The 26,033-nt window shown below is 26.3% G+C and overlaps 2 protein-coding genes across 2 annotated transcripts in view; one reads left to right on the top strand and one right to left on the bottom strand.

The window, feature by feature from the left end:
- Positions 1–78: 78 nt before the first annotated feature.
- On the bottom strand, positions 79–5,291 carry LOC136074461 (uncharacterized). The gene is made up of 3 exons (XM_065786781.1): positions 5,181–5,291; positions 302–985; positions 79–132 (listed from the first exon to the last, which is right to left on the bottom strand). Exons 1-3 carry the CDS (start codon positions 5,289–5,291, stop codon positions 79–81), a joined length of 849 nt encoding a protein of 282 aa, XP_065642853.1.
- A 12,335-nt stretch (positions 5,292–17,626) lies between these two features.
- The window catches only part of LOC100209604 (thioredoxin domain-containing protein 16), a 51,095-nt gene continuing 42,688 nt past the window's right edge, over positions 17,627–26,033 (top strand). Inside the window, exons 1-2 of the mRNA XM_065788375.1 lie at positions 17,627–17,700; positions 19,580–19,701. Coding sequence (XP_065644447.1) covers positions 17,648–17,700; positions 19,580–19,701 — 175 coding nt within the window. The 5' untranslated portion in view covers positions 17,627–17,647. The remainder of the gene's footprint in view (positions 17,701–19,579; positions 19,702–26,033) is intronic.

Below are 26,033 nucleotides of genomic sequence, written 5' to 3'. Positions count from 1 at the left end.
CAGATTTATTTCGGTTTTTTGACTGCAAAAAAACGATACTTTAATTGTGAAACAAAAGTAATTTAACCCAAATTAAAGTCAGATTCTTTCTTCAGTTGAAATTATATCTTCAGTTATATTTTGACATGTTAACTAAATATATTTAAATATGTACATATTCATCATGTTAACTAAATATATTTATATATGGAAATATTCATAATGTTAACTAAATATATTTAAATATGTACATATTCATCATGTTAACTAAATATATTTAAATGTGAATGCCATATGACTTCAGTTTATATAAGAGTCATACGTGTGCTACCTTATCAAACGCTTTTGAAAAATCTGTATAAATTACGTCTGCTGTAAAACCCTGATTGATGGCATCTGTAACAATATCCCGTGGTTCTAACAGGTTTGTCTTGCACCCCCTGTGTTTGACGAGGCCATGCTGAGCTGGAGTAATAAGTTTGTTTTTGACACAGTGCTGCATAATACAATTGTGGATTAAACCTTTTAACACCTTACAAGGTACCGAAGTTTGGGAAACTAGCCGGTAGTTGCTTGCCTTTAACTTACTTCCTTTTTTGAATATAGGTGTTACTTCTGCTTTTCTCCATTGATCTGGAACAAAGGATGTTAAAATAGAAGATTTAGATAACATGGTTAAAGAAACAGAAAAAGTTTCTGCGCAGTTTTTCAAGACTCTAGCATGAATTTCATCAAGACCTGTTGCTTTTGAAGAATCAAGTTTCAGCAATCTATTTTTGACTATTTCATTAGTGATAAAATCAACTCCTTTGTCGGAAGTGGCTGGAGATCGGTTTAAAAAATTAGGTGGCGGTCCTTGCAGCTCTACTTCAAATACAGTATAAAAATAATCATTGAGTGTCTTACATATGTTAAATATGTTATCGGTCACCGATCCATTGCTGTCTTCAAGTAAATGGATTTTTTCGTGAACTTTAATTTTGCTTTTGACATAAGATTTGAGTCCCTTTATGAAAAAGAATTTTCTTGTTTACCTTCTTTTTTAAAAAATTTGAGATATTGTTTGTGTACCCTCTTTTTTAAAAAATTTGATATTGTTTGTGTACCTCAGAATGCTTTTATGTAAAAAGAGAATAAAAGCTACTAAAAGTTTTTGATATAAAACTTCCACCTTAACATAAAAATTTACCATTTAAAAATAAGTTTGAGCCAAAAAATAATTCTTTTGATGGCCAGCAGTTCAGCATTTTAGTTCAGCATTCAGCGTTTTCCCAAATAGATTTATTTTGAGTTTGTTATGTATATTTTTTTGAAGAAATTTGAATTATTGATTGTATTATGTACTTCAGAATAATATTATTTTTACGTTATTTACACCTAACTAGGGATGGCAATCCGGGGATTTCGTAAAAATTTTCATTCCGACATCCCGAGATTAGTCGCCGAAATTTTCTGGGATTTGTCAAGATCGTCATAAAAAAAGTAAAAGTACAAAAAGTTTAAGTTTAAAAAATCATAAAATGTGAATAAAGGCGTTGGTATAGTTGCTGTTTGATTTTGTTTTTTCTCTTTCTGTATTTTATCAAAAATACAAACTATAACATTATTGCTTTTCAGCAAAATATGTACGATTAAACATATAATAAATGTACATATAGTATGATATTAAAACCGGAGCCGTTACCACAAATTTGATATTAGGGAGGCCTATGGTATTTTTAAAGGAGGGAAGGGGTAACGAAAAGTTTTATTATTAGGGTCACTAAATATACATTTATAATGGATATTTAATGATCTTAGCAATCTTTACAACTTCGGTAAGTAAAGCTCTTTTAGAGTGATCCAAACTCTTGAAAAACAAGATGAGATCTTTGATAGTGAGTTTTTTGATATCGTAAACTAATGATGTTGCAACGCTTGGTAGAAGGGAAATTTGTGTTTTAGCAAATGTCTTGACAGTAAAAGTGATAAACTGATTGCAAAAGGTTTTCCCAACTTTCCCTTTTTATTGACTTGAGGAGAACTTCCTGAAGATCAATATATACCTTATCATCAGGTTGATCAAGCCTCTGTTTTATAAAACTGATAATAAGACCGAAAGCTTCAAAATACAATTGGCGATAATGTTATTTTGGAGAACCATGGAGATGATATGTAACCATGAAGATGATAGGTTTTTTCTGGGTTAAGAGTTGTTTATAAATAATCTGGCATTTTCCTTTTTCTTGAGAGTTTAGGGTTAGCGACACCAACCTGGGTTTTCCATTTCATAGCACGTTCCCAAAACAGTTCGTAAATTTCGCTGCTTCGGGATTTTAAAAAGTATAAAAATAAAAATTCTTTGACTAAAACCACATCATGATTAGTTAAAAAGCAACTTTTACATTTGCTTTTATTTTATTAGACACTTTTGGGATTTCAAATATTAGCTTTAAAAAATAAAAAAATTTGCACGCGTTGCAAACTCATTGTTCTTGATAAATAGTTATTTTTGCAGATCGTGTGAAAATAAATAATTTCTTAATAACGTAAGCTACTATGGTACTAGTCTGATTGTTACAGAATATCATTACGTTACGCACGTTAAGCGCATTTTTTGCAATAAAATCTAGTATAAAAATAATACGACAAAACGTTGACACCATTTAACAACCACTATCAATATTAAAACGAAGTCATAAAAGTATTGATTCGGTAGAAGAAAAAAAATTCTAAAGGAAATGAAAGATATAGAATGTCTTGAAACATATTTTTGCATAAATGAAAATATATCTGTTAAAAATATATCTTCCTTCAATCCTTCTTCCCTTCATCCCCGGTGGTTACGGCTCTGTAAAACTAATATATTATTGAAAATAAAAAATTTTTTAGCGTTTGCTGATAGGAACATTAAAAATTTTAATAGAAGGTATACCATACAATTTTATTTTGAATTTTCTAATTCATTCTAATTCCAAATGTGTCCGTGATTTTAATTCCATTTTTATATCCACTCAATTTAATTACAAATGTGTGCGTGGTTTACTAAAGTTTTTTTAACATCGGGTAATTGAACTACAAAATTAACAAAGTTTATTAAATGACAAAAATATTTACTTAAAGTCTGTTTAATAAATGAAGTTATCAAAATACATAAGGTTTATTAAATTAACGTTTGTTATCGTTATTCAAAGAAGAAAAAAATTTCTGAAGAGGAAGATTACATTTGTCATTCAATTGATTCATTGATAATTAATGAAACATCTGAAGTTAAAATTAAGCACCAAATTTTGGAACCGTTATAATTGAAGTCAGGAAAAATTGTAAAAATGTTTAAAAGGTTCCTAAAAAAAATGAAAAGTTTTTATTTAAATTAGTCTACTTATTTCTTTTTTGTTATTTTTATTTTTATTATTGTTGATATGGTAATTATATTGTTTATTATAATTTATTAAAAGTATAAAAATTCAAATATTTATAAATGTAAATTAAAAAAAAAATTATATATACAATAATATATATACTAAATGTATGTATATGTATATATATGTATGTATGTAAGTGTGTGTATTTATATATGTATGTTTATACATATAAATAAAAATAAATAAATAAATTATCAGACCGGAACACGTTGGTTAAAACAGCAATTTTTCAATATCTTCGTCTTAATTGTTTGTCGAGAACTTGAGACGATTGAAGAAGAAAATGAATTTGAGTCGATTAAGAGAAGAAATTAATTAAAACTGAAAAACAAAAAAAATTATTAAAACTGCAGAACGAACTTTGAGATGATTTAAAAATAAGAAAAAGAGTAATTTTGTAAACACTGAAGATTTGGATGTTTAACACCCGAAAATAACTGAGAATTTAAACAAATTTATAACTGGACATAAAATCCAAAGCGAAACTCAGTTGATAGACGCTAAGGACTATGGTGCTGATGTATAACAAATATTTTTAAGTTTAAAATTACACGCAATAGAAGTTAATTAAAACACAATATTCGAAAGACGAGAAACTATTAACACACAATTCTCAAAACATACTAAAACTCGGAATACAATACTCGAAAAAGTTGATTAAATTGATCCTCCGAACAAAAATACTTACCAATTAAACAATTTCATCAATAACAACAATAATACCCACTTTAGTCTAGTAAAATATATAGTCACTAAATTTCTACAAGTAGCCACTTTTTTTTCTCTGCAAGTAAACATTTTATAAATGTAAACTATATTATTTTATATTTATAAATATTTTATATATTCTATAAATAAAAACTACATAATTGAAATATATTAAATAAAAACTAAAACAAAAAAAAATGTTTACGAAAGTACGTAAAAATTTCTTTTGGATGACCATTTAATCATGGATTGCAAAACCCGGTGGAATATCTTGATTGTTATGCTAGACCAATTTGTGAAGTTGAAATTAAAAAAAATTATTGTGTTAGAAAGGCACTTTTAGATATAGAATTGGATTCCAACATCGATGATTCAATTAAATCCCAACGTAAACAAAACTTCGTTGTCGTCACGTTGCACATTGCATTTGTTATTAGTTTCAAACTTGAGCTTGTTTCAGTTAAAATCTATAGTCAAAAGCAACAAATCCAAAAGCGATTATTACTTATAAATCTTTAAGAGCTACATTAAGAATTTTTAATAACAGGAAAAAAAAAAGGATTTTTAAAGTTTTGTCGCTTTTTGTCCAAAATGGTGTATAACAGTAGATAGTGCATCTGGTGTGCATACAGTTTGTGACTGTTAGGTACAACGAAATTTAAAGTTGATTACTTATAAAGAACCTTATCAAAAACAGCATGTGACATTGAGAATCGCAGCTGTATACTTCATAGTTGTGACTGCCCTAATGTAGAAAACTTAAAACTGTATATAAGTGATATCTTCAATCAACATGGTTTTAAATATGAGGATATAGTGCTGTACAAACAGTGCTTAAAAAGGAGAACAGTATTAGTTTGGTAACTTTAGAAACTCCATTAGAGGTGTTTCTTGAAGATATTGTCTCTTCAAATAAAAACTTAATAACACTATTTTATTTCAAAGATGAGCCTATATTCCTCCTTCAAATTCTAAAAGAAAACCTTCAACAAAACAAAATTATTATTTTGCTTGATTTTGCAGAAAATTATAGTTTTATAGCACAAGATGCAGTCCATAGATTTCATTGGAATAATAGCCAAACAATACTACATCCATTTCTTCTATATAACAAAGATTTTGAAAACAAACTCCAAAAGCCAAAAAACTATTGAAAAATATCTGACTATATGCAACATGATGTTTATGCTGTTTAGGCATTTTTAGCTAGAGTTTCAGAAGATTTAAAAATTGTCTTGCAGAATTTGACATATATACTTTAGTGATGGCCAATACAAAAACTATAAAACTCTTAGCAATCTATGTCATCATGTTCAAGACCATGGAATTTGTACAATGCAAAGTGGCATTTTTTTGCAACGAGTCATGGTAAAAGTACATGTGACGGCAATGGTGGGACCGTAAAATGACTTGTAGCAAGGACTAGCCTGTAAAATAACCAAATATTAACTGTCAGTAAAATGTTTAAATGGTGTACTGAAAATATAATAGGTATTAAATTCATTAATATTTCTGAAACTAATATGACAGATTATATAGATAATGCTAAGCTTGATGACCGCTACTATTCTTCTAAAAAATTTCTAGAAATGCGTTCACATCACTGTTTTGAACCACGTAATGATAGAAAGCTAGAAATGAAACGTATATCAGGTGATGCATGTTTTACAACAGTTAATGCAACTAATAATGAAGCAGACAATATAATAGACAATATATAATAGGTATTAAATTCATTAATATTTCTGAAACTAATATGACAGATTATATAGATAATGCTAAGCTTGATGACCGCTACTATTCTTCTAAAAAATTTCTAGAAATGCGTTCACATCACTGTTTTGAACCACGTAATGATAGAAAGCTAGAATTGAAACGTATATCAGGTGATGCATGTTTTACAACAGTTAATGCAACTAATAATGAAGCAGACCAGACTTCAGACCGCATAGGTGTTTTGCATGCTGCAATATATCTTGCATGTGCCGATGATAATGAATGGTACATTGGAATTGTACAAGAAATTGCAGATGGTTCAGATATTCATATTAAATTTATGCAACAAAATGGAATAAAATTTAAATAGCCCAGGTGAAAAGGCAAATGTTGGGTTCCTGTTGTAAATGTTTTAGCAAAAGTAAATACTCTTGTTGCACAATGTCAATCAGAAAAAAGCTATCTAATTTTCTAAAGAATTTGAAAAAATATTATTAAGTTTTGAAATGCTTAACAAAAATTCTAAGACTATTACTTAGAGAACAAGATTTATACTTTATTATTTTATTTTTTACTTACTTTTATTTAAATTGAAATTTATTTCTTGTTTTTTTTTTGAGTTTTAAATTTATTCATGTATTGGAAAAATATAAGCATATATGTACAGATATCTTTATTTTAAAATTTATTTTTAAATTCCTTGTTTACACAAGAGTTAATAAACAAATACTTATATTTAAATGTTTATTGGTTTTAAAGATATTGGCTATATAATTAATTCAATATGGATGATTCTTATCATGATAGAATCTTATTATGATAGAAAGTTTAAGTTCACATACTGTCATACTGCATCCACTTGGTTAAAGGAAATTAACTAAAAAACAAAAGAAATTCGAATCCAATCATTAATAAAATATTGCTTTCAAATTTTAATATTTATATTATGGCACTCAAAAAATATAGCACATAAAGTTAGGTCCTTTTCATTAGCATTAATTTGGATTTTTCAGAATAATGAACAAAAAATAAATGTCAGTTGTTAATTTCTTTTCTATGGTTTCTTTATTATGTGAACCTGCTGAATAAAAAATAACTAAAAAATTTAAAGTTACTTTAATTGAGAAACTCTATTACACTATAAAGTCCATTTGTTATGAGGTAGCTCCTAGATAGTGATAAGGTCAAGCAGAAAAAAAATGATCTTACAATCACAGTTTAGAAAACAATACAAAATAAATGCAGAAATTACTGAAAGGAAATGAAAATTCTATGTAATTGTTAGAAATGGTAAACATCAATAAGAAAAAACTAGGCGAATAATAATTTTTGGAGCACTTGAGTAAATTCACTTAACTTAGATAAACATGACAGTTGTTAAATAAATTTACATATAAAAATGCAACTGAATGAAGTTAAACAATTATTGAATGATAATTAGCTTACATAAAAACAGATACTTTTTGAAAAATTATAAAAGTTTATATTTTATAGAAGTTAGAAAATGTTATAGAATTAATTAAAAGAAAAAACTATTATTTTACTTAAAAAAAGTTTAAAGTATGTTATAACAACAACACTGTAATAAAATATATTTCTAAAATTAATGTTTTAATATGTAAAAAAGATTTGTATACTAATAAGATACTATTCAAAAAATTAAGAAAACAGAAAAAAAAAATCTTTTATTAAAAATTTGGTGCACTTTTTTTTATCATTTTTTATGTGACGGGACTCGTGTCATGATGTGACTTTTTTATGTGACTCATCAAGTGTTAATGTTAATGAAATGATATTAATAAAACAAAAGTTTTTTTTTTAAAAAATAATTCATTTTATTCGAAGATATAAGAGAATCTTTAATGAAGGTTCTATTCTCAATATTCAACACACTTTTCTAATACATTTTATACAAATAAAGTACATTGAAACCGAATTGTAGCAAATATTTTAAGAATATAGTAAAATGTTCAGTAAATTTAGATAAACCAAATATTAAAATTACCTTTACTGGCAGAAAATGCTAAACATATTTCTGGTGAATTCGAAGTCTCTAAATAATATAATAAAGTTCTCTTTACAAACAAAAACTTTAAAAATAAGTTTTTATGTAAGTAATACAAATAAAACATTAATTTATAAAAAAAAATTTTTTCATTTATATGTTACAAATCTTTTCTTCATAACAACATAACTTTTTTCAGCTTTAAATTGTTTCACAAATACTAAAACTCAAAATTCTATAAAAGTAAAATATAACATGATGTTTTTATTGTCAAAATTATACCCTTATACATATTTTACATACAAACATTTAAAGTATATATTTAATTCTTAACTTCAAACTTTGCAGTACTGCGCTAACATGTTTTGCCAAGTAGCAGTCTTCTTTGTTAAGTTAGGTGTTTCAGAGGTAAAGAGTTGAGAGAGGTTTCTAACCACAATGACACAAAAAGTCATCGTATGCCGACCTTTAACTTATGTTAAATTTATGTGCAATAATTATGAGGGTGAAACTACTGCCAATAAACACTCTGGTAGTCAGGTTTTCAAAAAAGTAACAGCCAATTCTGCAAAATATTTAAATTACAATTGCAAAGTTTCTAACTGGATTCTAGTTAGAAAGTGTGATTCTTTCATGCACAACAGGGCAACTTGGCAACGAGCAAAACATGTTAGACAAGGCTCAAAAGAAATGCACTAATGCTCTTGCCTTTGGGCCAGGCAATATATCTGATTTAAATCCTATCAATCATTTGCTTAGTAAAACCATAAGCAGAGGTTTCTAAATAAAACTTAACATTGCTGGCAGAAACTGAGAAAAGCCATAATAAAAGCGAACATGCAACGTGTTTTAAACTGTAATTTTATTTTTTATCTTCAGGGATGATGTTTTTAAATTAAAATGTTTCCTAGTATTAAAAACATTCAGATATAACATGAATCTAGACAAACAAGGTCGCCATGCAGAGAAATAAGTAAAGCATGGCGGTATCAGGGACAAAAATTTATGAAGAAAAAGAATTAACCAAGATTTTTTTTTTCATAAAAATAAAGACATTGGTTATTATATATTCTGCATCAAATTTAGTTTTAGTTATAATGAGTGAAAACAATGACTTGTTTTTTTTTCAAAAAAATAAAACATTACTTTCACTTTTTCTTGTCTATTATTTTCTATAAAGTTTATACTACCATGAAAATTATATTTTAAAATATTGATAGTTATTTTTATTCAAGCTAAACTTTATTTATTTGGATAAGAATCAAACATTTTTTTCATAATATTTTTTTAAATGTATCATCATCAACAAGTCTTTTTTTTATGAACTCAAAATCTTGTAGAAAAGTTTAATAAACTCAAAACATATTAACACAACTTGTATAGTGCTCAGAGATCCCGTAAGGAATACAGAAAATAAAATACCACAATTTTGTTTGAAAAATGATTTTTTTTGAATAACTGTAAATTTATTATCAGTTTGAATTTGCATATACACCAACAATTGTTTTAGTGGCTTGCCATTGACTAGCCACTTTTGGCAGCAGTGACAAATAATTCACTGAATAACCAATAAGCAATACTACAATGTGCTGCTCAAAATACTTTTATAGGTAAACTGAAATTCTGCTGAATTTTTAAAGAGTTAAAAACATTTTTTCAGTTTAGATATTAAAACTGCAATTAAAAAAATAACAGGATTTCATTTTTGACTCTATCCTTTATTAATATTTACCAAGATTAATGAAACCAATCTAATACATATATTTCAAAATAAAAATTTATCATTTTTCATTTACCCCTAGAAAAATGCTTTTTTGTAAAACCTTCTATAAAATGTATGTTCAATATATATGTATACCCGAACTAAAAATACAGAAAAATTCATAAGATTGTTAAGTAAAGCATTAGCAGTATAATGTATTTGTTTTATTAAAAAAAACTAATCTAAGTATTATAAAAATCATAATAAGATACAAACTAAATATAAGAATTATAACATTAATTTACAATTATATTTTAGATAAAATAAAGTGCTATAAAAATCTAAAACCAAAAATACATGTTTATTTTTTTGAATAAATACAAAGTAATATAAACAACCAAAATATGCCCATTTTGGATAGTAACAACATTTTTAGCATATTAAAAATTATGTATCGCATAAAATATATTGTTAAATTCTACATCTTTTGTTAACTTATTAAAAAATTAGCAAAAACATATGGTAAACTTGAATGAATATATAAATATCTTAAAAATTTTTATGCAATAATCTACAGCATTGATTGCCAGACAAACTAAATTACACATGATCAAAATAGAAACCTAAAATTGAAACACCATTCAAAAAAGCAGGCTGTTTAGTTTCATATAACTCATCAAACACAAATACTTTTAATAAAGGAAAAAAAACAGAGTTACAAACAATGATTATACATATAAGTTATATAAAGGTGTAAATTAAATCACATCAGTTAAAAAGTATATGAATATCCAATCTTATTTCAGCAAAGTTTTGAGTTGACTCATAATTGCTTCATGTGTGGCCTGAATTTGGAAGCAAACAAGTAAATATATTAACAACTATCTGCAAGACATCTTTTAAGTAACATTTCCCTATGACCCTATAGTAGTATAAAAAGGGCATTCCAGCACTTTTTTTTTTTCAATCATTATACTAACCATAATTTCTTAACCTAATATAACTATAATCTTAACTATAATTTATGAGCTAAAATAATATATTAATATAATAATATATTATGGTTACAAACTATGAGCTATTTTTTATACTTTTAAATCAATTTTTAGATTTTTTGGATCCATGTAAATTCAAAAAATTTTTCAAACTTATCAATTCTTTATTATCAACCCATGAGTTGAACAATTCAGGATATCCATACCACTTTACTAATGATTTGTTTTTAAGTTTACGAATAACTTTTTCAATCCTAAATACGTTTTGTTTAGTTTTTTGCATTTCTTGTTCATAAAAAGTACCTTGAATTTCTTTATTTCTTATTCACTCTTATCGTCAGTTATTTTATACGTTGGTGGATCTGTGAACTGAATCTGTGAAACTGTAAAAACTTCTCCAGTCCATCTCGGTGTGTATCCTTTTTCAAACGTTCATTTTTTTTTAGCTATCCTAACTCTATCACCAATTGAAAACTTAGATCTTTCAGACTCTGATCGTACATTTCTATTTAGATTTAACCAAAACAATTTTCATTTTTTTTATCGCTAGCTTCAATGGGTGTCATTTTTAATTGAAGAATGCTTTGTGTTGTTGTATTTATTTACCATTTCATCTAAAACGTCAATATATTTTCTAGTAGAATTAGCTGAAAAGTACTTAAACATTTTATCTTTCATTGTTCTATTCCAACGTTCAACTACGCAACTTTTTTCTTCATTTTCAGTTGAATATAACTCAACACCTAGCGCTTTAACATGCTTATTATAAAACTTTAAGCCTTATTCCACATTTTTTGACACTTTCTTTCAACGGGTCTATGATTTTCGTTTGCAAGTTTGTAGTCCAGACTTAAAAGATTTACTTCTTTATGCTCTTCTTTTTTACTGATCGTTTGTATTTTTTTGAGTAGTTTCAACACCCATCCCAAACTTTGCTTTAGATGATATAATACCTCTTTCAATTCTTTCATGTACTGTAAGATTTTTTATAGAATCCATATCTTCTATCATAATTTTATCAGCTAAATTTCTTTTTGCTGTGTCATCGAAGTGTTCTAGCAAGATGGTGATGGTCAGCTGCATTATCAACTCTATCTATAGATTTACTCCGTTCTTTATATGTGTCAGTAGAAGTTAATTGTTCATCTAAATTAGTACCAGGACCTGCAAAGTTCATTCCAGGTATATGCATTTCACCTGGAAACTTTGACCATGGTAGTTTTTATTTGTTGCTGAGTTAATCGAAATCACTAAATCTCCTCCTGTTTTTGATAATACAAATTGAGTTTTTGTTTTTCCACAAATAGCGCAAGTTCCACTTTGCATATTTCTATTGCTTTTACTCACAACATTTTGCAAGTTTAGTGTATTTGTTTTGTTTCTACATTTAACACAGTACATTTTTATATATAAAGAAATATTTATATACAAAAAATAAAAATCTTAAATATATAAAAATGGATATTATAGATTTGTCATGGAATGCGAATAACAATAAGAGAAATAATAATAAGTTGTTACCTAAGAGTATAAAAGGAATTATTGTTGGAAAGTCGGGTTGTGGAAAAACTATTTTATTATTGAATTTACTTTTAAACCAGGTTGGTTAGACTATAATAATTTACAAGTTTTTGGAAAATCTCTTTTTCAACCAGAATACAAAATATTAAAACCATCTTTTTAGAAAAAATTACCAAAAGAAATTATTCTTGAACTATTCAAGCTACAAGACCAAATAAAAAAATTAAATGCAAACCCTGAGCTTATAATTGAAGACATTTCAAAAAATTTAAATGAGAAAACAGATATGGAGTGTAAGTTTTTTGAAACAGCAGAAGATGTACCAGATCCTCAAGATCTTCATATTCATAAGAATGATTTGATGATATTTGATGATTTATAATTAACAAAGCAAAATAAGTGTGAAAAATATTATATAAGAGGAAGACATAGTAATGTAGATTGTTTCTATCTTGCACAAAATTATTTTATGTTACTTAGGCAAACTATATGAGAAAATAAAAATTTGATTTGCTTATTTCCACAAGATTCAAAGAATTTAAATCACATTTACAATGATCATGTTTCAAGTGATATGTCAAAAGATGAGTTTAAAAATTTTTGTAAGAAAGCTTGGTCAGAGCCTCATGGATTTGTTATTATAGATCTATCTTCTAATAAAGACTATGGAAAATAAAGAAGACAGAAAATATGAAATGGCTTTAGTTAGTTTACAGACATATTACAGTTTTCCTAATATTAGTTCTTCAAACAACAATTTTAGATATAGATTAGATAATGGATCAACTTGGAAGGATATAAACATTCCAGATGGATGTTATGAACTTAATGATATAAATAAATATATTCAATTGATTATGAAAGGAAACAGCGATGCAAGTTCAGGAGTTGCAAATATTACAATTGGAGGAAATAATAATAATACATTAAGTGCAGCTTTGACTATTGCAGCTGGTTATAAAGTTGATTTTACAACTTCAAATTCAGTTAGAACTGTTTTTGGTTTTAATAGTCAAGTATGTTCATCAGGTTATCATGAATCAGAAAATATTGTAGACATATTAAGTGTTAATAGTATAAGAGTAACAAGAAATATAATAGGATCATCGTATGTAAATGGAGGAAGTGGTAACGTTATATATTCAATTTTTCCAGATGTAGGTCCTGGATATAAAATTGTTGAAAAGCAGAACCCCTTAATTTATTTACCAGTAATACTAAATAAAATATCAAGAATGGAAAATAAACTGATCGATCAAAATGGAAATCTTTTAGATTTACGTCTAGAAGAAGTAAATATCACAGTTCATATTAGAGAGAAGTATTTAATGTAAGAGAATTATTTAATATATGAAGTATATAAATTGAATTTTTCGTAATTTAAAAAAAAATTACTTTATATCTATATAAAAATGAGTAAATATACTAATATTAAAATAAATATTTCGGAGAAATTGAAAAAAATTAAAAAAACAATTGGTGAAGAAGCTAGAATTAAATTAGCCCATTCGTTAATGGTAATAATGCATTAGCTGTAACAAAAAGGCAATTGAATAAAATTAAGAAAGCATATGAAAATAGTACTGGTGTAATAATTGATTTAAGTAAAGCGTAACTCATTTACAATTCTAAAATAAAGGGTGGATTTCTTGGAGCACTTTTACCTTGACTTGGTACAGCTGGAAGATTTCTATTATCAAGCGTTGCTCCAGCTCTTACAACAGGTTTATTAGCAGGAGTAGGTTCAGTAGCTGGATCAGCTTTGATTGATAAAATTGCTGGAAGAGGTATTGTGTACAGGAAAAAAATGGAACAGCAGTTAAAATGACAGCTGCAAATGACCATGGAGTAAAGGAAGTTCTGTAGGTGATGGTTATTACATACGTAGTGGAAATCGATATACATCAACAGGTGAAGGTTTATTATTAGGAACTTTTACTTTTATGATTTCTTAAAATTTTTTTATAATCTTTATAAAAAGAAATGACAGTACATAAATTTATAAAAAATATATATATATATATATATATATATATTTATATATATATATATATATATATATATATATATATATATATATATATTTATATATATATGTATATATATATACATGTATATAGTTGTTTATACATATATAATATATATATGTATATATATATATATATATATACATATCAACTTAGTTTCTCCGCGCAGCGGCCTTGCTCGGCAAGGTTCGTGTTTCAGAGTTTAGGAGTTGAGAGAGGGTTGCACCACAAATACAACTAAAAAAAAAATTAAAAAAAAACAACAAAAAAACACACACAAAAAAAAATAAAAAAATAAAAATGAGTAGCCTCCTCCACTGTAGTGGCCCCCTCGGGCCTTGGGGAGGCGAATAATCTAAAAAAATATATATATATATATATATATATATATATATATATGTATATTTTATATATATATATGTAGGGTCATTTCGGATAAAGCGAGCCAATAAAACTAAAATCAGTGTGTATTAATAACTATGTGAGATATCTTAATACTTCTTGTACTAGAAAACTCTATAACAGATACCTAAACTATGATATAATGTAAAGTGAGCCACACTTATATAAAGTGAGCCAAGTAAACTATATATGATACATAGGAAAGGCTCGCTTTATATTAACAAATTTATAAAGTAAGCCACCATTATTGGTAAAGCGAGCCAATAGCTTATATGATTATTCTAAAGTGAGCCATTTAGCTTTTATTTCAGACAAAAATTTACAAAATTAGAAGTATTATTACAAATAATATTTACTATATTAATATTAACTTTATTACCTACGATATAGTAAACTGGTATTAAAAGTTTGCAAACATTAACCTCAAATGCATACAATGCAAAAAATTTAAAGAACAAAAGCAATATAAAAATGTCAGCAACTAGTCTAATAAAAATAATACTGCTAAAGCTGCAGATAAATGATGCAGTACAAAATGCAAAATATCAAGTCTTAACTAGAGTTAATTTACTTAGTTGTTGTTTGAACACAATCAGCACATAGTTGTCCACGCACAGTTATTTCGATACAGCTCTCATGTAACCAATCACGGCACGCGTCACACTCAATCCATTCATCATCAATGAGAGGATCAGTTGCTTCACCATATGCAAACCCACAATATTTGCAAATGTCCTCTTCTTTTTGTTTCTTTTCTTTTTGGATTCTTTCTTTTTCTTTATAACCTTCTGTTTAACAGTTTTCTTCTGTTTCTTTTCTTTGGTGGTCTCTTTCTCTTTAGCTGCTTTTTTTGTTATTGGTTTGGTTCTTTCTTGAATAAATGCTACATTTTCTTCTGATGTCAATTCATAAGATGGTGGTTTCTTACGTGGCCGACTGCTTTGTGGTCGATCTGTGTGTGGCACTGGCATCAAGTTTTCAAAAGACACATCGAGGTCTGCTTGTTCAATTGACACAATTGCAATATCAGTATTGACATGTTGCTCATGCTGCTTATCTAGGCGAGTATTAGAATTAGATGCATTAATATTATCTTTATTAGCTGTATCAACAAGTTTAGCACTAGAACTATTTGAAATATCTGGCAATTGCATTTCATTCAGATTAATTATGTCAACGGATTCGGTCACAGAAATCAACTGCAAATTCATAGCTGCATTAGGTACAGGTGGCTGTTCAATACTCGATCGCAGTGGCAAACAAGAATTTTCAATATTTGACAACATATTGGGCTGAGAATCCAATGGCTCAGTTTACCTGAATGCCCTTGGCTCGGTTTATCTAACAGTTATGCAAAACCGAGCCAGGTTGAAAATTCGATTAAAAAACTTTATCATCGCTCAAATATATATCAACACTGTATTTTTTGAAATAGTTTCTCATATTACTAATGTTACAATCATATTTACTATAAATAGTGTCAAATATGAAATACTCACTTTTCTTAATTGAAGCTAAACAAAATATAAGGTCTTAAAGCGAAAAAACGTTTTGTTACTACTCGAATGATTATAATTATACCACCGCGAAAATAATTGCTTAGCAACTGTTTTTAAAATGATTATTAGACTTTAAAATGAATAACTAATATTAAATAAATTGTTATAAATCGAAAGCATAATTTGATTTCGTAAAATTGCAATATTTAGGCGACCGGCTCGCTTTATCCGAAATGACCCTATATTATATATATATATATATATATATATATATATATATATATATATATATATATATATATATATATATATATATATATATATATATATATATATATATCTATATATATGTATATTTTATATATATATGTATATTTTATATATATGTGTATAAATATTTATATATATATATATATATATATATATATATATATATATATATAAAAATTTATATACATATATAAATATTTATACATATATATATATATATATATATATATATATATATATACATATATATAATATATATGTATAAATATTTATATATGTATATATTTATATATATATATATATGTATATATAAATATTAATATTTATACATATATATATATATATTTATACACACACACACACATATATATATATATAAATATATATATATAAATATATATATATATATATATATATATATATATATATATATATATATATATATATATTTATTGCTATTTATCAACATTCATCACTCCCTTTACCTCCAAATTCTCCCTATTTAAATTATTGAAAATCTGTGTCACATAATGAAAACCAGAGTTACCCTTGTAAGAGCAACAACAATTGATGCACTTAAAGATATAATTGAGCATGCCTTGTTGCAAGAGATAATACTAGAATTGTGTCAAAATGTGTGTAATTCAATGTGAAGCAAGATCTCTGAAGTCTTGAAATTAAAAGATTACACATCAAAATGTTAACAGTTGTCATCTATAATTGTTTCAATGAAGTATTGTGTATTGTATTTTTAAAACAGTATATAATTACAACAACATATTTTGTAATATTTATAGCTTTTCACAGATATTTAAATGTCCAGTTCATATGGAATTGTTTTTTAAATAAATATTATTTTTCTAAGTTCAAGACTGCATCAAGGTCTATACAAGTATATGAGTATTCATATAGAAATAAGAACACATATAAAGATAAAGAAACACATAAATTTTTAGATTTATAGACACCTATTTCTTCAAGTGTTCTGACAACAGTAAAAAAATTAAGTTTAGTTTAGACAAAAATTTCTTGCAAGGCTTTATATTGAATATAAAAAATTTAACTTTTTTAATGTTATACTTTTTGTTAAATTCTTTTTTTTGGTTTTTTAGATGTTGACATATAACTTTTTGTAAAACAGTGTATTTTTGAATAATTAAAAGAACCAAAAAATAATGCGGATGTAATTTGTGGAATATTTAATGGAGTTATAATGGAGTTTCATTATTTATTTTCAGAAAACAAATTCAAATTTACATAAATTAAATATATTTAACGCAAAATTTATGTTAGGAGGAAAAAATTTATTTTTTTGTAATTTCTGCTTTAGTAAGAATGTAGGTTGAAATTTTAAAGTATCATCTTATTAAACACACACTTGATTATTTATCTGCTTGTAGTCATGAGAAAGAAGAAATTATGGAAATGAAATATTTGTTCAATACAATTGCATTTGAAGCTCATTTGTTGTAGTAAGTATAATTGGTTAGTTTTAAAATTTATGTCATGCTGTAATGTATGCAGGGTTGCTAATCAATCTGGAAATCCTAAAAATCTAGAGCATGAATTCTAGGGAAAATCTGGAAAACTTAGAGTTTTTTTTAAATATATAGTTATTTGGGAGTTGTCAGGAAAAATTTGGGAGTTGTCAGGGAAAATTATTGTACAAAAATGGAAATTTTTGTACAATAGTTTTTTATCAAAATTAATTTGTATCATGTATATGAATATTCATTATTGATAAATTTTCATAAAAGTGTTTTTCATAAAGTTTTTATATTTAATTTGAATTTAGATTTATAATTGATAAGCTATTTTTTTTAAAACATTTTAATAGGATGTTTAGTATTGTCTTGGATAGTTAATACGGAAATACTGGGTAGAATAAATAAATCATATTTAACTGCATTATATACAAATTAATATACAACCTTTTTATATATAAATAACATATTTTTATATAGCAACTATTTAGTTATTATTCAAAAAAGTTTCTTTAGAATTATTTTAATAAATTTCAACTGACTATTTTTTTTATCTAGCGTTGATTAAAATTAAATCTTTTTCAAGTTGACTGTTTTTCAAATTGGCTGTTTTACTCATATTATAAAGAACTTGTAAAAACAATTAATAAATTTGATAACTGTTGTTCTAAATATTTAGTTTATCGTGTATGGGAAATCAGGAAGTCATAATGAAAGTAAAAAATACCAAAATAATATTTTTGCTAAACTATTTTTTTAAACTTTTTATAAAAAATTCTTCTAATACTACTGTTAAATGTTCTTAAATTTAAAATCCAGCTAGTTTTACAGTTTACGTATAAAACAAATAGTGGACTGTCTCCAAAAAATTTTAAAACTTATTTTAAAGAAATACACCATAAGCATTATACAAGATTTTCCATAAATAACTTTGTTGTAACAAAATCTTATTCAAAACTGAGTTCTTATTCAATTCAGAATCATGGGTCATTTTTGTGGAAAAGTTTTCCAAACATTGTTGTTGAGAAGAATATTTCACTTCTTCAGTTTAGAATTAAATCAAAGTGATGTTTATTACACACAGTTATTACATGTTGATTTATCTTGTTACTTTTAAGAGAAAATCATATAAAACACTACATCAATTAAAAAGCAATAAAATTAATTTAAGCTAATCTTAAATTTAATTACCCTGTAAGTTCAAAAACTAAATTAAATAATTACAGACATTACTCATTATCATTAATCGCATTTTTTTAAAACTTTAAAAAAAGAAAAAAATGTAGAACAAAAATTGTTGTTACTTCCATTAAAATAACAAGAAAGTAAACAGATACTGTAACTGTCATTCATGGATTATCAAGCTATGCTTTTGCTAACATGAAATTTGAATTGAATTCTTTAATTGACATTCAGAATATTCATGTAATACACAGAGTTTTCATGTAATACACAGAGTTTTCATGTAATACACAGAGTTTTCATGTAATGCGCAGAGCTTTTAAATTGCGAGTGGAAGTTACCAAATATTATTTTTTTAATTTTTATTATTGTTTTTAGCAAATATTGCTGATAATCAAAATATAATGATAATGATAGTTGATAATATATTGCAGATGAATAGAGCAGTGTTACTAGGTTAAAATTCTCAGGGAATCCTCATGGAAAAAACCTTTTAATATTGGAGTGAAACCCAGTATTAAGGATTTTCAGCCTTGCACACATTTGTATTTTTTTAAATTGCTTATTTTATATTGTTAAGTATTTTAAGTAATAATTAATATTTTATACCTGTTTTTCATAAATTACATTTTCTAAATTAGTTTTTGTTAATTGCTTTTTCTAATTTTTTTTATTACATTCTTAGTTTTATACACAGAGAACAGTTAACCATTATCAATAATCTTGACTTTTGGAGGTTATATATTAGCCAAGCAAAGAGTGAAAAAGATGTTGTTTTTGTGTATTTTTCAGCATTAGGATCATTCTGTAAGTTGTTCTTAAGGATATAGACACTTGAATTTTTTTTTTTAATTTAAACGTTAACAAAGATAAGTTCTGTTGTTATCAGTTTTCATTCTCTTAAATTAAAGTCAAATTTAATATAAATTTTTTTATAATAGCAAAGAAAAATAAAGGTTAAAATAAAATAAGATAAAAACTGAATTAGAAAATAAGTTCATTACAAAATTACAAATCTGATTTATAAATTCATATTTTAGTTAAATTAAAAGATTTAATTCAAATGACTCTTAAATATGAAACTAAATTTCAAAATTTTACTTATCTCAAATTGTTTTTAAATTTAAAGACATTATCTGACTCAAAGACTTCTTTAGGTTGATTTCAACATGAAGTGATTCATTTAGTGAATTCTCTTTGCCTAATGTTGATCTTGTTTTGTTTAATGATGGAGTAATGGTTATTTCAGAATACTACTGTAGTACTTTGGAGTTGGTAGTAATACAGTTGATTTATTGACACTTGCTAATTTACTTTATTAATGCTGTTAGAGATAAAATAATCAACTAGCATTCCCCTGTTTCTTCCATCAGAACTTGCTCTCTGACAATATGATTTTTTTAATTTTGTTCTGCTGCTGACTTGTTAACTGTTGTAACAGAAAGTTTCTATCAAGCATTAGATGGAAGTGGCAAACAGTAAAGTCTGACATGCTTTTCTAAAATGCTTGTTTTGTATGATGTATCTAAGAAAGTTTTTGAAATAGTAATATTAATAATAAAAAGATGTTGTTAATAATATCAAATCATTCCTTTTTTAATCATAATAATAAAGTAGTCTTTGGTTGAAAACACCCATTTTCATTTCCAGTATCTTCTTGGGTACTAAAAGGTTCCATTCCCAGTTCTGTTCCTTATCTATATTAATAACTTTTCTGATAATATTACTTCAAAACTGGCTTTATTTGCTGATGCCACACCTATATAATTTAGTCTTGTAAAAGTAAAGTGTAGTTATAGAATTTTAATTCTTGATTGATAATGAAATCTAGATAAAGCTGCATAAGCATTTATAAATATAGGTAACAGCATGAAATTGTTATCAGTTTTGTAGTTTTTGAATTCTTACAAGATTTTCAATGTCTTTTTTTATATCAGGATTCTATGCTGAAAGAAATATTTTCTATGCAAAGACTAGTAGGGTTATCTCTGACTTAAAATACTGTTGCTTTAGAGCTCTTGGTTGGATGAAGGTAGTGATAGTGTTTTGATAAAAATACTCAACTTGGCACATGTGAACTGCATCTTGTTACTAGTGAAAAAAATAAACTCTATGTTTATTTTTTCTAATAAAATAAGTTAATGGCTTGTGGGTAATAATAGTTTAATAGTTTGGTGGGTAGATTTCAACATTTTTTCCAACATTGTATAAAAGCTGCAATCAACTACTAATTCAATTGGGAACTAACAGAATTCAAAGAAAAGAGTTAAAGAGAAAGAAAATGTTTGACAGAAGACTTAAAAAGCTTTATGAGTCATGAGAACAGGAAAGCAGGATAGTTTCAAAGCACCAATGTTCTTGGAAAAAACTAGATAAATAAATAATTACAGTAAAAGCATGGTGTTTTGCTAAAAGACAAGTCATGCAAAATGGGTTGATGGAACAAGTGATGATAACTAACTTGAGCATTGGCTCTGTTAGTATTTGTAGTTGGGGTGTAGTGGAGGTGTTATTTGTAGTAGAGGTGTATTAGGAGGTGAGTTTATCAGACTGAAGATTTAAATTTTACTATATCGAAATAAAGGGGAGTTAATAAACATGAATCTTTTTATTTTTTTACTGTTTACATACATTGACTGACAAATAGGTAGAACATGCAAAGAGTGTTTACTACATTAACTTAGGATTTTGGTTTAGGCAGGTAATCTATCAATTAAAAAAATTTTTTTAATTATTTAAATTTTTTCTGGTCTTCTAACTTTTTAAAAAAAAACATAAACTTTACATTTTATGGTAAAAATTAAAGGTGACCAAGCAAGATTATATATTAGGAGTGGAAATTTTTTGTTTCAAGTGACAGCCCTATAACCATTGGTGGAGTGATGACCTAAAACTTACAGATATAAAAATAAAATGCAAAAAACCTTTAGCGCAAATCTTAAGGTATTTTTAAAAGTTTGTAAATTTGCTCAATTTGTAAAATAACTCATATTGTTTAACTATTGTATATTGTTTATTTTTAAATATAACTATGTTTTAGATGTATAAGATCAGAGAATAATTTAATTAGAGAAAGTGATTGCCCTTCCAATATTTCATAGCCAAGAAATTGTATTTATGGAAATTTGATGAAGAAGCATTATATGGATTTTTTAAAGTTATGTTAGACAAGGCAGATATTAGGAAATATCATTTTCTCTTAGAATTGAGTAATATTCCTAGATCAAGTGATGTTATTAAAGAAATCTCAATTGAAGTTTGTCAATTATGGAATAAAATGATGATACCATGCTTTCTAGAGAAATCTGTGCAAAGTAAAGTTTGCTATTAAAAATTACAAATTACTTATTAAATTAACACAAAGTACAAATAATAAGACAAGTATTATAAATAGCTTGGATAAGTTATTTAACTTATTGCCCAAAAATGCTATATTTAAGACAATTTTTTTTATGAAATTCAGAAATCTTCTAATTGTGCATTTTTTTGTTGAGATTAGTTTGATTGTTTTCATTTACATTTCCTTTTCTAAGGAAGTAGAGCTGAATCATTACCCATACTATTAGTCACCTGTGATGGTTCATCGTTGTCAAGCAGACTTTCACTAAGAAGGCTTTATCACATCATTTTGTCGCAACTGTATAATTGACATTCCCATTAAACTTTCAAGGGGTTAAAAAAGTGTTCCACTGTTAAGGAGTTTTAGGTTGTAGTTAAGATCAACTTCTGAAACTCTAAAATATAAATACCTGAGCTGGTTATTTTTTTAATCTTTTTGAGTGCTTTGAAGAGTATGATACGCTTATACATAACTAAAGTTAAATCAAATTGATATAACAGTCAACAAGCAATGTGCCCTGTTACACAGCGTAATCATAAATTAAACAAAAATGCCCGCAGCTTAGTTAACATATTATGGGTATTTTGGCAAAAAAATTTTAACTCAAAAATCCTTAAATGATTGATTTCTCAATCATTTAAGAAACTTTTATTACCTTATTAAACTTCATTTGGTACATTTAAATACACAATAATGTTAAGTGTTTATTTTAGAAAATATTTATAGCTTTTATTTTTTTATTTAAAAGCTGTTAGCCTAAATGAAACGCCCATTTTATGAGTTAACGTAAAATGTATTTTATAACCAGAGAAAAGATAATGTTTCATTCGACTGTATGTAGTGTATGCATGAGTGTATTTTGCCAGTTTGAAGAGCATTACTTTACAATGCTGCATCATTAAGTCAAAACTGCCAATTATTGACTTTTGCCAGTATACACACTATATGCACTTCATCAAACCAGGTCGGAATCCTTAAAATAAGAAAGTGTAACTGAATATTCGGCAGCCGAATATTTGGAGCTTTGGCCAAACATCTAGCCAAATATTCTTTATTCAGAAAAACCACTGTTTCTGACATCTCTAGTTATATAAGTAGGGTAGAGCAGGGCTAGTTGAGCAATTTTTACTAAATCTAACAGATCTCATGAACAGTGTATCAGATTTGCATGATGATCTCATGAACAGTGTGTCAGATTTGCATAATTCTTTCAATATTTGAAAGATAATTTAACCTGCTAAAAATTTGTTAGGAAAAAAGTATAGTTTTGGATTTTTTTAAAAGATATTGCCTAAAGTTTATTTACTTTTTTCAAAGCTGCTCAACTTACCCCTACTAGCCAAGGTGACACAGTAGTTAGATTTTAAAGAGAACAGTAAGACTTAAGAAAAAACTGCTAATTTTAATTAAAAGTCTGATAAGTTGGTAAAATATAAACACTTAAGTGATAATGATAAAAAAATTTATAAGCATCCAAGAGAATAGTAGTGGAAATTTTTTTTTTACTTTTTTGGTCCAAAATTAAAATAGTGCCATGTACCCAAAATTAAAAATTTTTTGTGTACCTTACTCAACTGCTTTTCAGCAATCTTTTGTTGCGCATTGTGTTAACATTCTAATTCTCTAACTTTCATTCATTAGATGTTTTGTCATGTGATGCGTAGTTTTTGAGATATTTTAATTGCAAAACTTACTCCTATGCTCTACTAACCCCGCTATACCCTACGTGGTTTTGTTTTTAAATGAACAAACAAAAATAAAAGATTTGAAAATTAAATCTAATGAAAAGACAAAGCGTTTTTAAGATTTTCACTTGACTAAATTGAATTTTAGTCGGTTAGTAGAAAGTCCATAGTCGATTAAATTGATTTTTTTTTTTTCTTAGGCAACTAATTTTGACTTCCAACTAGTCGACTTTTAGTCAATTTAGTCGAAGTCAATAACAACACTAGTGCAAAGGTCAATGCAGTATTGTGACAGAGCCTATTACAACCCATCTGGGAGACCTACCACCTAAAAGAAAAAAACTTGAAACAAGTTATAGTCAATTATTTGATGATACAGACAATTCTAATGGTGAAAATTTAGAAGATAGTAGTACAAGTGATGATTACACTATACCACAAATCAATGGTAAGATGGTAGCTAAGATAGCTAAAAATGAAGGGTATCCAAGAAATTGTTTGTCAAAGATTGCAGAACCTGTACTCAATGCAGTTGGTGAGACTTTGATTTGCAGATCTGCAGTCCAAAAAGCATCTACAACACTTGGGCATGAAATAAGCTTGATTCGGTCTTATATTGATTTTTCTAAAGAAATGTGTTTATATTTTAATGGTAAGAACATAGACAAACAACATTATTATAACACTTGCACTTCAAGCAAGTCTAAATCTTTGGTTATACCTTTAAAAATATTAGCGAGAAAAGCAACTTTGTCTCTATTTATAAGATGTTACACAAAGTTATTTTGGAATTTAACTTTTTTAATAAAATTTCTGTTGTAATATGTGACACCACTGCAGTAAATAAAAGGTTCTAATAATTGAGTAATTAAATGTTTGAAAAAATTATTCCAGGTTCAACCTTGTTCTTGATTCTTTAGCATTTTATGAACTCAAAGTTTGATTCCTTATCAACATAGCCTAATATGAATTACTGGTTCGTTAATGACTTGACTAGTAACTACCATGATTTAATTGAAAAATGTATGCCTAATGTTTCTCTTGCAGAAGAAATGTTGACAATATAAGTTAAAATTAAAATTAAATGGCTTTGAGTTTATGGAAAAACACTGTGATATTTGGAATGATTGTCCATCAGACATTGATTACACAAATGAAGTGTGCAAAAGGATGCTTGGGAAAGTTAAAACATTTCTTTAAAGAAACGTCATCAACTTATAGGCCAAATTTCTGAAACACTGTAGTAAACTTTTGTTTTTATAATAAAATAATTTAGTTTTTAATCTGTATTTACTTTCATGATGCAATTTTCAAATACTTACAACTGAAAATTTAGAATTCTACAAACGTATCTTTACCCCAAATTATATAGATCTTTGTGCGTAGCTCATAAGCAGGGAGGCTAGCCACGCTTGGCAATTAGCTGGACCTTCCCTAATTTTAGGCAGTCCTGCAAATTTTTTTAATTTAGGAGTCATTTTCTAAATTTAGGGGTCATTTTCTAAATTTAAAGAATTTTTTATTTATTTTAGTAATAGACCTAGTAATAGATGGTTTTTAAGATTTTGGCACCCTAATGACAGATTTTTTTTTTGTAAATTTTGTAAATTTTTTACTTTATTTTTTTTTAACTGATATTTATATTACGAACATTCTATTTAAATTTAAAAAACCTTTTGTTTAAATTGTTAGCAAAATATTCAAGTTAAAAGCAATTAAATTAAACGTTTTATTAAATTTAAATTAAATAAATAAAATCAGCAAAACTTTTGTTTTTTCAAATTTTTAAGCAATTGTTTTTCTATCAATTTTATACTAAAAGTATAAACATTTGCACATTTATCAATGTGTTTCAAATTTTGTGCAGACCTGATGCCAACTTAAAAGGCTGATATATATATATATATATATATATATATATATATATATATATATATATATATATATATATATATATATATATATATACATACATACATACACACACACACATACATACATACATACATACATACATACATACATACATACATACATACATACATACATACATACATACATACATACATACATACATACATACATATATATATATATATATATATTAGTAGTAG

Source organism: Hydra vulgaris, chromosome 01 (genome assembly GCF_038396675.1).
Source record: "Hydra vulgaris chromosome 01, alternate assembly HydraT2T_AEP".
Classification (NCBI taxonomy): Eukaryota; Metazoa; Cnidaria; class Hydrozoa; order Anthoathecata; family Hydridae; genus Hydra; species Hydra vulgaris.
This window is presented reverse-complemented; position numbering and strand designations above follow the sequence as displayed.

What these genes read in the sequence shown, in the direction of transcription:
- LOC136074461 (XM_065786781.1), bottom strand. Translation starts at nt 5,291, where the DNA reads ATGCCTAAACAGCATAAACATCATGTTGCATATAGTCAGATATTTTTC. An exon ending in ATATAGAAGAAATGGATGTA is followed by an intron (nt 986 to 5,180) that starts GTATTGTTTGGC and finishes TTTTTCATAAAG; the next exon opens with GGACTCAAATCTTATGTCAA. An exon ending in CGTTTGATAAGGTAGCACAC is followed by an intron (nt 133 to 301) that starts GTATGACTCTTA and finishes AAATATATTTAG; the next exon opens with TTAACATGTCAAAATATAAC.